This window comes from Acipenser ruthenus, chromosome 35, assembly GCF_902713425.1.
Source record: "Acipenser ruthenus chromosome 35, fAciRut3.2 maternal haplotype, whole genome shotgun sequence".
Classification (NCBI taxonomy): Eukaryota; Metazoa; Chordata; class Actinopteri; order Acipenseriformes; family Acipenseridae; genus Acipenser; species Acipenser ruthenus.
The window spans coordinates 9,028,727-9,047,472 of NC_081223.1; the positions used below are offsets into that span (position 1 = coordinate 9,028,727).

An 18,746-nucleotide genomic window follows, 5' to 3' on the forward strand; every position below is an offset into this window, starting at 1 on the left:
TCTTCAAAAAGTAGTCTCAGCTACTGAGACTAATGTAACACCTCGTTGTTGCCCAGTCATTGTATCATATGAAGTAGAGCTTGCCAGTTGGGGGCGACTGTCTGCCAATAAAAGTTAAGACTGTATTTGCAAGGATCATTTCTAGAAAGAAACATGTTTTGAAGGGATTGGTCTCGGTATCCACCAGTAAACCGTCTCGAGAAAGTGAACAAAACAATATCAGATTTGACTATTCAGATTGTATCTTTTTGCCATTTTAAATTTCAACATGTTAACACATACAGTTGTAGTCAAAAGTTTACATACCCCAATGGAAATTTATAATTTCTAGAAAACAAATAATTTTAGAAAGCATTTGTAGCAAAAGTTTTGCTTTTGTGGATCAGGAAAAGTTACAAGATAGATGTCTACAATTATTTATTTTCAATCTACAATTATTTATTTTCAATCCTATTTGGAGAGGCTGTGTGGTCCAGTGGTTAAAGAAAAGAGCTTGTAACCGGGAGGTCCCCGGTTCAAATCCCAGCTCAGCCACTGACTTATTGTGTGTCCCTGAGCAAATCACTTAATCACATTCTCCTCCGGCTTTCAGGTGAGAAGCTGATGTATAGTTCACTCACCCTAGACTCTGTAAGTCACCTTGGATAAAGGCATCTGCTAAATAAACAAATAATAATAAAAGTCCAAAAATGTTAATTCAAATATTAGCAAAAGGATAATTAGCTCAGTTAGGCAAAACAACCACAACACCCTGAGCTGCATGCAAGCAGCTCCTAAATACTGATTTCCCCCAGCCCTATTGGCTCACACCACACACGGAGATACATTTTTGGTTGCAGGAAAAGATTGCTGTACTGGAAGTCTATTCTGGAAGTGTATCAGAATTCTATTCACAGATAAGTAACTAACTGGCGAATAAGTCATATTTTATCATGTTGCCTCCTAAATCTGCTTTTTAATTCAGTAACTATAAAGGAAAGACAGACACATTTCAACTTTGATTATTTGGAGGTTGATAAAACAATATTTTTAGACAAATTTTATTTAAGTATTTGGTTCAAGGACAGCTTAACAAATCGACCACAAGAAATAAGAACTGATGGAAATATTTCAATATTTTTATCTCTGTGCAAAGGGGTTCCTCAGGGTTCAGTACTAGGACCATTACTATGTACTTTGTATATAAATGATTTGGGATGTAACTTGGGTACGACAAATTCATGCATACATCTACATGTGGATGACACTATTCTATATACAACTGGATATTCCATACAGGCTGTTCACAGAGATCTGCAGAGTGCATTTGATATTGAGCAAAAACAACTACCCCGAGATAGATTACTGCTAAATGTGACTAAGACTCAAACCATGTTATTTTGTTCTAACAGGAAGAAATCAGTAATCAGACCTGGGCTTTTTACTACTTTGTATGGGGAGTCACTTAAGAAAGCTTCCTCTATAAATATTTAGATGAGCATCGTAGATTAAATTCACATTGATAAACTGTTTTCAAAATTAGGACCTAAACTAGGTTTCCTTTTTAGGAATAAGAAGCGTTTTCTCAGGCTAGTAGATTAAAGTTAGTGACTGTTACTATTCTACCTGTTTTGGACTCTGGTGATTTTATATTTCAGTTTGCTTCCAAGCAGTCTTTGCAAAAATAGGATGTAATATATAATTCATGCTGCCGTTCTGTTTTAGAGTGTTCTTTTTTGACACATCATTGCCAAATGTATAAAAACTAGGATGGTTCTCATTGACAAATCGAAGGCTTTAACACAGGTATTGCATCATTTTTAAAGTTATTAAAGGTATGTTTCCCAATTATCTTAGTACTTTGGTCAAAAAGGTCAATACTGGCTATAGTTTGCAATCTCATGATTCCGGTAGTTTGGTAGTCCCAAGGATACGGACACGATCAGGAGAATTAGCTTTTTCTTATCAACTCCCAATAACCTGGAACACTTTTTCACCTGGTTTAAGAATGGAATTTGATAACCTCTCGTTTTTTGTTTATAAAGAGCATATTGGGGATTTGCTTAAAACTCATTGCCATTGCTTTTCTTTTAGTCCACACTAAAAAGAAGAAAAATCCAGCTGTATTACTGCTCCTTTGTTTATTTGTTGTTACTGTCTAAGGCTGGACCACACAGATATTAATTGTGTTGTTTTATGTATGATTGTGTCTGTGTATGACAGGACCCCCTTGTAAATGAGGCCTCGGCCTCAATGGGTTCATTTCCTGTATAAATAAATAAATAAATAAATAAATAAATAAATAGCTAGCTTAGTTCTGAAGCCAGTGTAGCGGAAGGCGTATCTGCTTCACAATGGAATAACTGAAGACATCACAGGTTGCAGTTCAAAGCAGTTAAAACTGCTATTTTTATTGAAACTGGAACAGCAGGCAAAAGTACGCTCTTTTAGCAAAAGGATAATTAGCTCAGTTAGGCAGCGCCAACAACACAACCACAACACAACCCTGAGCTGCGCACAGGCAGCTCCTAAATAGGGATTCCCCTCAAGCCCTATTGGCTTACACCACACACGGGTACATTTACATACACAAATCACAGTGCCTCTATGTGACAAGTAGGTTGTAGTGGATGACGTCAGGCCAGAAAGAATCACACAGACAGGCAGTACTGATGAGTGAAACTGAGGCGCTGCGGCGCTCAGTATTTTATTAACACAGAGAAAATAAAAAGGTTGAACAAAACAGAAGACAGGACATGGCACTTTATGCCAAAATTCAGTAGACAAACAAAACGGAGTAACACTTAAACAAACAGTGGACGAACAGACAAACAAACACCGCGAGTAAAAATAAACTTCTATTTACTTGGTTTAGTTTTTTTTAATTCTCTCCTCTCCACACCTGTTCTCCACTCACCGAACACACAACCCCGAATGAGTGCTTTGTGCATCTATATATACTGTTGTGCCGGGATTCAATTACTAATTAATTATTCACTTGAATCCCAGCACGTGAACTAATTCTGTGCAACCCCGTGCTCATATATTGAATACTTTAAATGCACCTGAAGTGAAGTGCAATCCCCGTGCACATACAATTATACATTTTAAACACTCGTGCTCATTACCCACATTATATCCTGTGTACCAACTACAATACACCAACATTAACACACGCAACATACAACATAAAACATAAAACACAAAAATACACACAGGGGCGGGGCACATTGTCACACGCTAACACAAACCCCTATCTATAAACAGCTGCACTATGCACGTGACACCCTAGGCAGCGTGCTAGCACTGCCTAGACACAAAACACGTTTCCACTCACAGACTCATGCAGGGTGACACACAGACGACGGGAAAGACAGGACAGCACACACACACACTCAATACATGAACACTAACACTCCTGCTCTCCCCCCTCCCCATCGTCCAGTCCCAAGCAGTCCCAATTTTTGGTCTCTTTTGACCTGGCACTACAATAGTATTGCCTACAAGGTGCTAGAAATTTCAATATGATAATACAGCACCACATTCTAGAAAAGGCTAGAAAATGCTGAATTGTAGGTGAACATTTTTAGAGAGTACTGTCATGGTACTGTCACAATGCTCATTGGGTCTGGAAGAAGAAGGTTCTCCGAGATTGACTGCCAAACATATTCAAAGTGAATTGGCTGCAAGTGGGTCTGGTGTTTTCATTTCAACCATAGGTGGAGTATTGCATGGTGAAGGTCTCAATGGTCGCAGGCCAAGGAAAAAGCCACTCTTAGGAAAATGTGACAAGGACAATCGCTTAAAGTTTGCAAAACGGCATTGGAATGATGGATGTGAGTTCTGGTCAAAGGTTTTCTGAGTGATTGTCACACGGCTAGCTGAGTGGTGCCGTCAGATCCAGGAAATGAATAACACAGGACAAAACAGATGAGATGAAATGATGAAGGCGTTTGCTTGCGCCGGTTTATTGTAAAATAAAAGGTTTGATCAAAACAAAACACAGGACACGGCGCTTACGCCAAAATAAATAGACAAACAAAACGAACAGACACTAACAAACAGGGACAAACAAACACGGTGAGTACAAACACCTCTTCTTCTTCTTCTTATTATTATTATTATTCTTTTTGTTATCGTTTACCTCCTCTCCACACCCGTTCTCCACTCACCGAACACACAACCCCGAGTGAGTAAAACGTGCATCTATATATACTGTTGTGCCGGGATTCAATTACTAATTAATTATTCACTTGAATCCCAGCACGTGAATTAATTATGTGCAACCTCGTGCTCACATATTATATACTTTAAATGCACGTGAAGTGAAGTGCAATCCCGAGAATCTTTGGTATCTTTGGTATGTGTTGAAGAAGGCTGTGCACAAGACAAGTCCTCGGAGTTTGAATGAACTGAAACAATTTTGCGTTGAAGAATGGTAAAAAATCACTAAAGAATCATGCCAAAAGCTCATTGACAAATATCCTAATCATTTAAAATAGGTTATTATTGCTAAAAGTGCCTCAACTAGCTATTAATTTAATTTTCCTTGTCAGGGTATGAATACTTTTGAATTATCATTTTTGAAGTTTTGCAAAAACATTGCTGAAATAAATCATTATAGACATCTGTTTATTCTAACTTTTTTTCTTCATCCACAAAAGCAAAACTTTTTATACAAAATATTTTTCCTATAATTATTTTTTTTTTGAGAAATTTCTAGAAATTATAAATTTCCATTGTGGTATGTAAACTTTTGACTACAAATGTATATTAATTGGTGCCCAGGAAAAATGATACACTTGATGGAATTTGAGTTAAATGCCTCATTGTCAGTTTTTTCCAGTACATTACACTATGTAACACAATTTTTGTTCCTGGGTAGTAAGTGTTATTTCCTAATTGCTTATGCCTCAAAAGTATAGAAAATGGCTAATATTCCCCACAAACTTTGCTTTTGTGACCAGGACAGTGATATTTTGAAATTTACCTATTTCCAATGAGAAAACGGGCGAATTTGTGTCTTTTCGTTCACACAAAGTCAGAAAAAAACAACATATGAATCCAAATTAACATGTATTTATACTAAAGTAATACAAAAATGACTACAAAAGATTTAGAAGTGAGTAGTTTTTCGAGATTTACGATTATACTGTAAATCACTTTCACGAATCAGCCCCCAAATGTAGTCTCCCATCATGTTCTCGTTATACTGTCCTTGGTAGCGGCGTTCAAAGTCCAGTATATCCTGGTGGAAGCGCTCGCCTTGCTCCTCCGAGTACGCTCCCATGTTCTCCTTGAATTTATCAAGATGAGCATCAAGGATATGGACATTGAGGGACATCCTACAGCCCATTGTGCCGTAGTTCTTCACCAGAGTCTCAACCAGCTCCACATAGTTTTCGGCCTTGTGATTGCCCAGGAAGCCCCGAACCACTGTGACAAAGCTGTTCCAAGCCGCTTTCTCCTTACTAGTGAGCTTCTTGGGGAATTCATTGCACTCCAGGATCTTCTTTATCTGTGGTCCGATGAAGACACTGGCTTTGACCTTTGCCTCAGACAGCTTAGGGAAGAAGTCTTGAAGGTACTTGAAGGCTGCCGACTCCTTATCTAGAGCTCTGACAAATTGTTTCATAAGGCCCAATTTGATGTGCAGTGGTGGCATCAGCACCTTCCGGGGGTCCACCAGTGGCTCCCACTTGACGTCGTTCCTCCCCACAGAGAACTCGGTCCGCTGTGGCCAGTCCCGCCTGTGGCAGTGCGCCTTGGTGTCCCTGCTGTCCCAAAGGCAAAGATAGCAGGGAAACTTGGTAAAACCGCCTTGGAGACCCATCAGGAATGCCACCATTTTGAAGTCTCCTATGACCTCCCAGCCGTACTCATCATACTTCAAGGCGTCCAGAAATGTCTTGATGCTGTTGTAATCCTCTTTGAGGTGCACCGAGTGAGCCAGGGGAAGAGACGGGTACTTGTTACCATTATGGAGCAGCACGGCTTTGAGGCTCCTGGATGAGCTGTCAATGAAGAGGCGCCACTCATTCTGGTTACAGACGATTCCGATTGCCTCGAACAGACTGGTCACATTGTGGCAGAAGCAGAGCCCATCTTGACGGGTGAAGAAGCTGGAAAAATGTTGGTGACGCTTCCTCTGATCTGCGACTTGCACACTTTCAACCAACAAGTTCCACTGCTTGAGCCTAGACGTCAAAAGCTCGGCATTGGACTTGGTGAGACCAAGATCTCTAATCAAGTCGTTGAGGTCTTTTTGGTTGGGGTAGTATGGGTTTCTCTCCTCAGCTCCACCTCTGAAATTGTCATCTGGATCTACAACGTCTTCCTCGCTCTCTGACTTGCTGCTCTCTTCTAAAGACGGCTGCTCTCTCTCCGGAGGAGTGGGTACGGGGAGCTCATGGCAGTGTGGCACCGGGGCGATGGATGAAGGAAGGTCCGGATACGTGATAGCAGGTGCATTCTTGCCAGTCCGACGTTTGGAAGGGTCCACCATGCAGAAGTAGCAGTTGCTTGAGTGGTCAGTGGGTTCCCGCCAAATTCTTGGGATAGCGAACTTCATGGCTCTTTTTTCCCCTCTGTACCATCCTACAAAAATACATTTATTTCACCCATGACTAATGTGTAAGAGATTCTCGCAACATTTTTCATATATGATATATTTTTTCAATAACATTGAAAATTGTAAAACATTTTAAAATTAAAAACTTTTACAATTTTAAAAATTTTAACAAATTTTATAACATAAAATTCTGAGCAACAATTGTCCATCTTACCTTCCAGAGTTTTTTTGCAGTGCTCGCAGGTGAAATGAGGTGCCCAGGGTTTGTCTTGATCCCCGACAGGCATGCCGAAATATGCCTTGTAGGCCTCACACATCTTAGCAGATGCTTCCACAGAGTACTTTCTCGCTCGTCTTGATAAATTAGCTGCAGATATAGCAAAATGCGTCTGCCGGATGCTTGCAGCCTCTTGATGCCATCTCAGAAAAATGCAGATATGTATCCACTTAGGCAGCTGGAACTAAACTGAACTGGTGGGCTTAAGGCCCCTGTATTTATACTACTATTTATATTACTGGAAAGTTCTAGAAGTTACTCCAAGTTTACTCAGCACTGAATCTATCTGGAATGTTCTGGAAAATAGGTAAATTTCAAAATATCACTGTCCTGGTCACAAAAGCAAAGTTTGTGGGGAATAATAGCCATTTTCTATACTTTTGAGGCATAAGTAATTAGGAAATAACACTTACTACCCAGGAACCAAAAAAAAAAAAAAAAATTGTTACACGGTGTTATTAGCTGCTTCGGGCTACATTTTTACTGTATTTAATGCAGGGCTGCCTATCATGACTATATTAATAGTTTTCAAACGATTATATCCGAAGACGCTCCGGAGACGATACGAGTGATCTTCACCAACAAGCTCTCCTGTGCAGTTTCATGTAAATAAACTACATTTCCCAACACCACGCTGGGTTGTTTAGCTGCGAATGATAGGCCTCCGCGCAATGCTCGCTGGGGACTTGTAGTCCTTTTCACGCTCTAACCCCTCGTCTCACAATGACGTTCCTCGCGAAATTAACTACAAACCCCATGCCGCCCTGCGCTGTGTTTCCAGGGAGCTCCCCCTGTCCCTCCCCGTCAGATCACTCTCACAAATTAAGATGTCTGCAGCGGCCGAGGGCGGTAACGGACCCGGTCCCGGTTCGGGACCCTCTAACCCGCGGAAGTTTAGCGAAAAGATCGCTCTGCACAACCAGCGACAGGCGGAGGAGACCGCCGCCTTTCAGGAGGTCATGATGGACATCTCTTCGACCCGGGTAAGAAGAAGACGGGAGTGCGGCTGGGTGGGAAGGAGGAGGGAGAGACAGTCGGTGCGAGAAGACAGGCCTCTGCTTGGGGTCCGATGAGTTCAGAGACGAGGGGCTGCCTGGTTACCGTGGCTCGGTTGAAACTCAGCCGCATGTGTTTTGAATAGTTCCTGAATTAAAGTATTTGGCGCTTGTTAGTCGGTGAGACTGCGGTGCGAGGGCATCTTGTTACGATGGTGACAGAGTAGAAGAAGCGACCGAGTGAAGATTCACGCCGCTGTGTTCACTGTCTCTAGTTTTGTCTCTGCTTGGGTACAATGAGAGTAACCTACCTGTTGCTCGCCTGCCTGCCTGCGTGCGTCAGTTACGAGTTTGAGATTTATAGCAATTCTGCTTCTAACGTGGCTATTTTTATTTACACGCAGGATGAGTTATTACTTATTATTTATTATTTAAAAAAAAAAAAAAAAAAACAGCCCAGTCCTAGATTACACCGATTAGAGAGAGTTATAATTTCGTGGTTTACAATCCTGTGTTGATGAATTACAAACATGAGAGAGAGAGATAGAACATAAAACAGCTTTAATCTTGAATGGAGTTACGTATTTTTTTTGTAACCTTTGTTAGCCAAACAGCATTTCTGAGTAACTCGGATTTGAATTCATTACAGTGTGTTGGGCGAGTTGCCAGATTTTAGTATCCATCATTAGGAAAGACAAAATGCAAGCGCCGAGTTCCGGGGAGCGCTTTACATTATATATATATATATATATATATATATATATATATATATATATATATATATATATAAAAAATGTATTTTATTTATTTATATACAGTACTGTGCAAAAGTTTTAGGCAGGTGTGAAAAAATGCTACCTAGAAGAATTGATGCTGTTTTGAAGGCAAAGGGTGGTCACACCAAATATTGATTTGATGTAGATTTTTCTTCTGTTCACTCACTTTGCATTTTGTTAATTGATAAATATAAACTATTAACATGTCTATTTTTGAAAGCATTCTTACTTTACATCATTTTTTCACACCTGCCTAAAACTTTTGCACAGTACTGTGTATATATATATATATATATATAATGTGTGTGTGTGTGTGTGTGTGTATATACTCTTCAAAAAAAGAAACGTATAGGGGTTTTAAATGTACTTTTTATAGCATTAGTATGGCAGTTTGCATATTAAAATACAGTTCCAAAAAACCTTAACCTGTGCAGAAATCATTAAGACATTCAATAAAGTCACTTTCAAAGGTCAAACAGAGTTCATTAACAGGTATGCCCACCATTGGCATCCATGATGGCCTCTTCCTGCCCATGGATCGAATCATAGCCCGGATAAACTACCGGGGAATGGCAGCCTACTCTTGCTTAAATACCTGGAAAAGTCCTTGTAACGTCTGTGGCGCGGGGTGAAGTCGTTGCACATGTCAGTCAAGCTCATCCCACAAATGCTCAATGGGGTTCAGATCTGGTGATCGAGACGGCCAGGGAAGTACTTGAACATTGTTCTGAGTGAGGAAAGCTGTGGTGGCCCGGGCTGTGTGCGGTCGTGCATGGTCGTGCTGGAAAATGACAATGGTTCATGAATGGGATCACATGAGGCTGTATCATCGCGTGACAATAGTGCTGAGCTGTCAGGTTGCTGAACATGAGCAAGGTTGGTCTGCCGCTGTCTGAGATTGCTGCCCACACCATGACTCTCCCACCACCAAATCTGTCAACCTGTAGCACACAGCTGGCTGCAAAACGTTCATGACGTCGCCTGTATACCCGGGCTCTTCCATCTGCACGTCGAAGCAGAAATCTGCATTCATCACTCGACACCACGTTTCTCCGTCTTTGTATGGGTCATACTCTGATTGACTCCAGTGAAGTCGTAGTCGACGATGTTGTGGTGTAAGAATCACTCCTCTAACTGGCCTTCTTGCTGGGATACCTGCCTCCTGAAATTCTATGCATTCCTGGTACTGTAGATGTTACAGAGGTTGCAGTGGTGAACCTGTCACGTGAATGATGTAGGCGTATAAATCTGGGCAGCTGTTGTCACACGTGGTCTACCGGATTTTGGGCGGTCAAGTGTTGTTCCACGTTGCCGTTATCGGTGCCAAAGTCGTCCTATAGTGCTCTGGGAAACATTCAGACGCCGTGCCACGGTGGACTGAGATTCACCGGCTTCCAGATGTCCAATAGCATTATTCCGTTGAGCCTCGGTAAGTCTAGGCATAACTTCAAATGTGTCTACAGCAAACACCAATAAGACATGCATGCTGATAACCCTTCACTTTTATAGCCACTTCCCAGCATGCTGACGTGTCGTTTTGGCGTACATCGTGCGTTTTCGATCCTGACAATGTGAGACACTGTCAGCAAAACGTTTTTAAATAAAATACAGTTCTTTTGATCAAGTTTTGTTGCAATTTTTAAGATATTGAAGAAAAAAAATCTGCTGTGCGTTTCTTTTTTTTTTTTGAAGGATATATAAACATTTTTGATGGAGGGGAGTGTATTATTATAATTGTTGTTGTTATATATTTGTATTGTATGCAGTTTTTGGTGGAGCTATTAAATCACCTGCTTCTGTTCATGGTGAATGCAGAGCGTGCAAAGCAGGTGAAGTTAACCTGTATCAGTGCTGAAGTTCACTGTTTTAAACATTCAGCCCCATATAAAACTGAATCATCTCAGTTTATTTATATACCTCTTCTGAATTTAAACACTGTTTTCTTGTTGTAAATCAGTATCTTTCACATGCTTGAGTTGGGACAGATTGTGGGGGAGCATCTGCAAATACTGACCAGGAGCTAGAGGAAAACTAGGGAATGTTGCAGTAAAAAAAGAAAACCAGGTATTTATAAAGTTTGAAAATTCAAACTAGAACAATCCAACTTAATCATGTCCTGAGTCGGTTCTGACTCGAGTACATCAAGCCCAGATTTCATCTGTATCTTGTGACCCTGACAGTATGAAGCTGCACACTGTGTTTGTTACACCGGTGTTTCCCAGATCAGTTATCGAAGTCTCGCACCAATCGCTTCTTTACAGCTGAATAGGGCTGCTACGATTAAATCGGAAATCGATTTTGCAATTGGTTCCATTCCTCATTCGATATAATGTACAGTGATGTATGCATGTTGTGGTAAGTAAATCAGTTTATTATGATTATAATGATGATGGTTTTAGGCAGGGATTTCCGCATTGTGTGTTTCACAGATAGTGAAGGTTAGGTGGTACAGTATTAACAAAATTGTTAAAAAAAAAAAAATCATAAACTTGTGTCTTGTTTATATAGATTGCATTCCAAAGTACTGTAATCTGTTTGGAACAAATATTTTAGTAACACCCTAAAGTGTATGTGGGCGGTACAATCTTTGATATTTATTCGAACTATTTGATTTTGTGTGTGCAATTAATCGATTGCTATTTGGAGGCTTAGCTCACAGCCGTACAGCTGAGGTTTGAGAAGCTGTGGTACATGAAACAGCTTTTAAGAAGAATGTTGGACGGATTGAGGCTGTCTTAAACCTGGTGCCTGTTGGGTTTCACTGGGAGGTTCCTAAGGACCATCTGTCACATCTCCACAGCACTTTGCTTTTGGGTTAGATTGGATAATTGAGTCCAAATATATTTCTCTGTGCTGCTTTCTAGAACTTCGGTTTAAAAAGGTATACTGCCACTAACCACTAGAGCCACGCTGCTTCCCTCCTCAGCTCTAACCATTAGAGCCACGCTGCTTCCCTCCCTTCCAGTCCCTCCTCCGCTCTAACCACTAGAGCCACGCTGCCTCCCTCCCTCCCAGTCCCTCCTCCGCTCTAACCACTAGAGCCACGCTGCCTCCCTCCTTCCCAGTCCCTCCTCCGCTCTAACCACTAGAGCCACGCTGCCTCCCTCCTTCCCAGTCCCTCCTCCGCTCTAACCACTAGAGCCACGCTGCCTCCCTCCTTCCCAGTCCCTCCTCCGCTCTAACCACTAGAGCCACGCTGCCTCCCTCCTTCCCAGTCCCTCCTCCGCTCTAACCACTAGAGCCACGCTGCCTCCCTCCTTCCCAGTCCCTCCTCCGCTCTAACCACTAGAGCCACGCTGCCTCCCTCCTTCCCAGTCCCTCCTCCGCTCTAACCACTAGAGCCACGCTGCCTCCCTCCTTCCCAGTCCCTCCTCCGCTCTAACCACTAGAGCCACGCTGTTTCCCTCCTTCCCAGTCCCTCCTCTGCTCTAACCACTAGAGCCACGCTGCCTCCCTCCCTCCCAGTCCCTCCTCCGCTCTAACCACTAGAGCCACGCTGCCTCCCTCCTTCCCAGTCCCTCCTCAGCTCCACTAGAGCCACGCTGCCTCCCTCCCTCCCAGTCCCTCCTCCGCTCTAACCACTAGAGCCACACTGCTTCCCTCCTTCCCATTCCCTCCTCCGCTCTAACCACTAGAGCCACGCTGCCTCCCTCCTTCCCAGTCCCTCCTCAGCTCCACTAGAGCCACGCTGCTTCCCTCCCTTCCAGTCCCTCCTCGGCTCTAACCTCTAGAGCCACATTGTTGTTTGTTCTTGTGCATACTGGTACTGATAATATGGCCCCATATTTCTGCAATAGATTACCAGCAGTGTGTATTGGTTAAGGTTTCTTGTGATAACTGGAAGCCATAATATAAATGTTTACACTGACAGAGGTACTGTTATAGCAATGCCATTCTCATCCCATTGCAGCTTCCTTTGTGCTTCCATTCACTTCACCCCAGAGCCACATTGCACTTACTTTTGCAGAGTGACTGCTGCATTGCCATAGAAGGCTGAGCAGCTGCACCACCAGCACTTGCTAGTTTGATGTTTTTACAAAGTTACAGTGTCCTCTAGTCACCTTAGACCTTTCATTTAATTTCCAAACGCACAGTAATAAAATACTGTCACTAAGCTTGTTTATTTAATTGTTTTTTTATTAGCTCAAGCAGTTATTTGCCCCTCAGGGCAGTCCGGGGCATGTTTGCATGAGTTCCGAGGTTGATGAAGTTAAACAGCCTCCCCACCCCCCTCCCCTCCCTCCTTTATTGAAGCTTGTCTGCACAGTTGGCAGGCACAGTCTATAATATCTGCAGGGCTGGCTTGAAGGACACATTGTAAAAGTGCTTCAGAATGTGTTTATTATATTACACATCTCAGGGTGATATAAAAATCCACTTTATGACTTAGTGTGAGCCCCTCAAGTACATGGTGCTTCCAGTGAATCTCCACTAGGAGCTATTGATTGCCACCACATGTCCCTATATTATTATTATTATTATTATTATTTATTTCTTAGCAGACGTGCTTATCCAGGGCAACTTACCATTGTTACACGATATCACATTATTTTTACATACAATTACCCATTTATACAGTTGTGTCTTTACTGGAGCAATCTAGGTAAAGTACCTTGCTCAAGGGTACAGCAGCAGTGTCCCCCCACCTGGGATTGAACCCACAACCCTCCGGTCAAGAGTCCAGAGCCCTAACCACGACTCCACACTGCATGCACACATTATGGTGAAGGTGAATTGGAATTTCGTAATGGTCATTTATTTGAAGCTTGCAGATACTCAAATGCTACACAGGCGGCCAAGCTGATAGTCGCATGAAGGAATTAACATTGAAAACACAGAATTGTTTTTCCTACAAGGGCTCAAACTCCCAGAGCGAGTCGCATGTGTCACCTGCGTTCCTTCAAAGAGAAGAGCAGCATGAAAAGAGTGCAAGAGACACCCCTATATCGCCTATGAGAAGTAATCTTAATACCAAGTTTCATCACAACTGCGTGAGCGGATTTCTAGAGCTGTAGGAGAGGTATGAGCGTCTGCACTGTATCCCTGTCACTGCAGGCTTCATCAGTACTGCTTGAATACAGTGCTGTCTGCTCTGAATGGGCTGTGGATGCACAGCTCATATCGCACTGTTATATTACTTTGACATTAATATATCCTTGTTATCAATTAGGGATGTCACGGTATACCGGTTTTACGGTAATCCGCGGTATAAACTGCCACGGTTTTGAAACTGCAACCATTTTTCTATACCAGGATTACCAAGTTCACACGGTTTAAGGTGATATGGGCGTGTTTTTTTGTTCACTGTTTGTCCATCGGTGAGACACTGTGTTCATTAGAACCCTGACATCAAGTTGTGAAAGCTGCCATGCATGAGATTATCCATGTAGGCTATTAAATAAGTGACGTCCTATTCATAAATCGCCCTGCTAAACAATGATTGCTAGCAAACATGATTAATGATTAGCAAACATCATTAAGTTTTGCACTCTGCTGAGAGAAATGTTGTTGAAGCTGACACCCTGGGATCCTTCAAGAAGCTGCTTGATGAGATTCTGGGATCAATAAGCTACTAACAACCAAACGATTATTATTATTATTTATTTCTCAGCAGACGCGCTTATCCAGGGCGACTTACCATTGTTACAAGATATCACATTATTTTTACATACAATTACCCATTTATACAGTTGTGTCTTTACTGGAGCAATCTAGGTAAAGTACCTTGCTCAAGGGTACAGCAGCAGTGGGCCGAATGTCCTCCTCTCGTTTGTAAACTTTCTTATGTTCTTATCAGTGGGTGGGCACCGCATGTTTTAAAACGCACTCGGTTGGCTATTGTTAGGTAACACTTTGCTTACTTAACTCGGGTTTTCAACCTTTTTTTGAAACCGTACCCCTTCTGTCGGGAGGTTTCAGCTAAAGTACCCTTTACAATTTTCGCTCACTGAATGGTTCCACAGTTGCAATAAAAGGCAGAATAATCTGGCTAACACTTTTCTTTTTTCTCCCGTTTATTAAATATATAATTTTACACAACGGTCTGAGACTGTTAAATTGAGACAGAAAACCAAACAGTAAGCTTCATTCTTAAAACTTGGATGCAAAGAATTAAAAGGTAGTATTTAGGAATCGTTCGCTTTCTATTGGGAAAAGTCCTTATACATAATACAAAATAGCCTGCACTGTAAATGTTTATCACGTTACTATTTACTTCCCACCTCAGCATAATTGTGTGCCTTTTAAAATGTTTGCAATATCAAAAACATTAACCTCAAGATAAAACTATAATTAATTACTAACTAAGAATGATCCAAAGGGACTACCATTAAAAAATTCAAGATCATTATAAACTCGTACTTTCATTTTTATTTGTGCACTTCTGAGTCGTCCTGCGTACCCCCTATGACCCTTAGAAGTCCCTCAATCTGGCACATGCTGTGTCTCAATCAACAAAAGTATGGCTAAACAGAATAAACAGAAATGTTGCTTGTGGCAGTGAAACCTTCACACAGGCATGGCTGTTTGTTATTGCACTGGCTCACGAATGTCTCGTTCAGCCCAGGTCAAAGCACGTCGACCCACATCCTGAGGCACATGGTGTCACACTACACGAGATTGTGACCTGGGAAGCCAGAACCCAGGTCCGGACCCGTGTAGGAGTGCCAGTGTGAAAGGGGCTAACAGATTTTGCTTCCCTTTTGTACATGTGGCCACTCCCCAATTAGCACTCGGTTACCTAATTGGGGAATAGCCACTCCTGTGATTGTTGGCAGGGACAGAATTAACCCTATCCCTGCCAGCCTTACTCCCACATACACACTTTACACATGGATCTTTAATAATTCAAGTACGTTGTGTGGCATTGCATTCTAGAGATTGACTGGTCTGGAAGACAGTTGAATCCGAGCCTTTGTGTTTGATTTGATTGTTTTCTCCGTTCTGTCTTCAGTTACAAGCCCAGAAGGTGCGGCTGGCCCGGTGTCAAGGCACCTACTATGGGGGTTCCCTTCCTAACGTCAACCAGATCGGGAACAGCACCAGCGAATTCCAGGTAAGCAACACCTGTAATCTCTCTAGGGGCCGGGTTTTCAAAACTTTGGTAATCGGATTTCCTCGTTTTGATCTGGATTATATTGTGCAATTGGGTTTTTCAAAACTTCAAAATGCGATCGGGATTATTGTGATCCGGATTTCGTTTTGGTAATCCGATCTCGCTTTTAATCACGGTTAAGTCTTGCAATTGGGGTTTTCAGAATTTAAAGAGGAGATCACGATTACTTTGATCTAAAATACCAGGATTATTGTGATCCTACTGCAGAGGTGGATTTAGCTTTTAAATGATCATAGAACAGCGATAATTTGTTTATTGTCATAGCAAACACACACTGTGTCCAAATAGAGTGTTAGAATATAATATTTATGTATTTATTTAAGTTTTGTATCCATGCAAGCAAAAAGCAAAACACGTATTTAGTGGTATAGCTTTAATAAAAAAGCACACGCCTCCTTAAAGCTCGTCTGAGAGATGCTGGGCTCCCGACCGACGAGGAAGACGAAGAAGATGTCTAAAAACACGTCCTTTTTTCAAAAGTGTTATTTTTGTTCAATTTAGATTTAGTTATTGAATTTCTGCTAAGTAGGCATACATAAAATAACCATTATTTGCATGCATTATATGTGCACTAACATTAAGTGATTTAGATTTTGTTAAAATAAATAAAATAAATAAATAAATAAATAAATAAAGTTGTGTATTGGTCATTTCCCATGATCTTATTTATTTTATTAAATTAGGTTATTTCATAAATAAGGTCTCTTTTAATTAATTAACTAATTGATTAATTAATAAATAAATAAATAAATAAACCATTAAGAACTAGCCTATTCAAAAAACAGGATTTCATAATTGTGATTATTTGTTGTCTGGATAAATGTAATCCAGCAGTTTTGAAAAAAATCGGCCCCAGGGGTAATGAGATATTCAGTAAACAAGGGGTCTGAGTGGAGTTAAAGCGCAGGGGTCCCCGATGGTCTCCCCTGGTAAAGGCACGGCTGTGTGGTGTGTAGGGTGAGTCATACAGTCAGGAAGGCGCGGGGGTCCCCGAGGGTCTCCCCTGGTAAAGGCACGGCTGTGTGGTGTGTAGGGTGAGTCATACAGTCAGGAAGGCGCGGGGGTCCCCGAGGGTCTCCCCTGGTAAAGGCACGGCTGTGTGGTGTGTAGGGTGAGTCGTACAGTCAGGAAGGCGCGGGGGTCCCCGAGGGTCTCCCCTGGTAAAGGCATGGCTGTGTGGTGTGTAGGGTGAGTCGTACAGTCAGGAAGGCGCGGAGGTCCCCGAGGGTCTCCCCTGGTAAAGGCATGGCTGTGTGGTGTGTAGGATGAGTCATACAATCAGGATAGCGCGGGGGGTCCCCGATGGTCTCCCCTGGTAAAGGCACGGCTGTGTTGGTGTGTAGGGTGAGTCATACAGTCAGGAAAGCGCGGGGGGTCCCCGCGGGTCTCCCCTGGTAAAGGCACGGCTGTGTTGGTGTGTAGGGTGAGTCGTACAGTCAGGAAATCGCGGAGGTCCCCGATGGTCTCCCCTGGTAAAGGCACGGCTGTGTGGTATGTAGGGTGAGTCGTACAGTCAGGAAAGCGCGGGGGTCCTCGAGGGTCTCCCCTGGTAAAGGCACGGCTGTGTGGTGTGTAGGATGAGTCGTACAGTCAGGAAAGCGCGGGGGTCCCCGAGGGGGTCATGACCACAGTATTTGTTTGCTGATGTTTCTGTGTCCTCAGTATAGTGTGTACAGTATGTATTGGATCTTGACACCAGCAATATAGCAAGTGGTGTATTATGAATTCAGACTAGCAGTAGTGGTAAAGCATGCAGCAGATGCCTCCCTGCACCACAGACCAGTAGGGAGGCTGAATCTTATAAAAGTTTCCCTTAGTAAAATCAACGTGTACTGAAGCACAGTGGAAGTATGGTAAAGCATAAGTGTTGTAAAGCCCAACGAGGTATGGCAAAGCATAGGTAAGCATGACAGGGATATAAATAACACCCCTATTGTATAACAGTTTCACCCATTCCAGGATTTTAATACAGTGTGTACAGGTAACAAGCTCAGGTGTGTCACTAAACTCCTAGTAAAACCAGGAATGGATCAACTGCTGTGCAATGGGAGACTTGTTTCCATCCTTGCATTGTGAAGAGGTTTGGTGAAGCATATTTAACAACATGGCAAACCATGGTAAACTTCTGCTTAGTAAAACCATGGGGGGGTGCTGTGGCGCTTCTGACTGCTTCCTCTCTCCATTGTGTAAGCAGGGCCCTTTCCATTTAAACCTGGATTCGGCTCGCGGCGCGCGGCACCATGGCCTGCTGGACAGAGCGCCCCGGGATCGCCGGCTCATGCCTCCCCTGCGGCACTACCGCCGGCAAGTATCCTTCCTGCAGGAGCACGGGTGTGAGGGATAGGTCTGAATTGAATGAAACTTGCCTGGGAATATTATGTGGATTGAGCTCTCTACAGAAATCAGGTGCTGGCGAGGGTCATTGCTGCTAATTTACCATTCAGAGTGAAACACGTGCAGAAACAGCTGCTTGGGTTTGTGTGGATCGCTGTTCTCCCCAGAGTCTAAGAAAAGCAGCGATCATCACAAACCCACACAGCTGTTTTCACTCATTTCGTGTGGAATGGTACATCAGCCCAGTCAACAGCAATGACCCTCGCCTGATTGTCAGCACCTGATTAATGTGGAGAGCTTAATCATAATAATCAAATCATGGTTTTGTGCAGCACTAATGTATATACTGATACCACATTGATTTTGTACTGGTCTTGGAAATCAAAGTCGCAGAAACGTGTTTTGGGGTAAAACTAAGTACAATTGTAGCACAGTCATTCTGCATTGCATTAAATCAGAGATCTAGGAAGGTATTTCCTGGGATACTGCGAGCACCTTGCAAAGGAGCATACGGACAGCTGGAAATGAAATCCTCTAAATGCATGGCTGAAATCGTGGTGCACACAGGAAGGCTTCACCTTCCTTGAACATTGGACCGCATTCTACAACAAGGATTATATAGGAGGGACGGACTGCACTTAAATTAAAAGGGAACCAATCTACTCTGAGAAAGGATCATCAAGGAGGTTCAGAAGCATTT

At 42.5% G+C, this 18,746-nt stretch overlaps 1 protein-coding gene across 2 annotated transcripts in view; it reads left to right on the forward strand.

Annotated features, from left to right (window-relative positions):
- The first annotated feature begins 7,600 nt into the window (after positions 1 to 7,600).
- The window catches only part of LOC117395205 (CREB-regulated transcription coactivator 2-like), a 31,341-nt gene continuing 20,195 nt past the window's right edge, over positions 7,601 to 18,746 (forward strand). The window contains exons 1-3 of one of the 2 annotated variants that reach the window (XM_059007806.1): positions 7,601 to 7,810; positions 15,551 to 15,652; positions 17,907 to 18,020. In XM_059007806.1, the coding sequence (XP_058863789.1) occupies positions 7,655 to 7,810; positions 15,551 to 15,652; positions 17,907 to 18,020 (372 nt within the window). In that variant the 5' untranslated portion in view covers positions 7,601 to 7,654. The remainder of the gene's footprint in view (positions 7,811 to 15,550; positions 15,653 to 17,906; positions 18,021 to 18,746) is intronic. The other variant, XM_059007805.1, reaches the window with a different exon arrangement.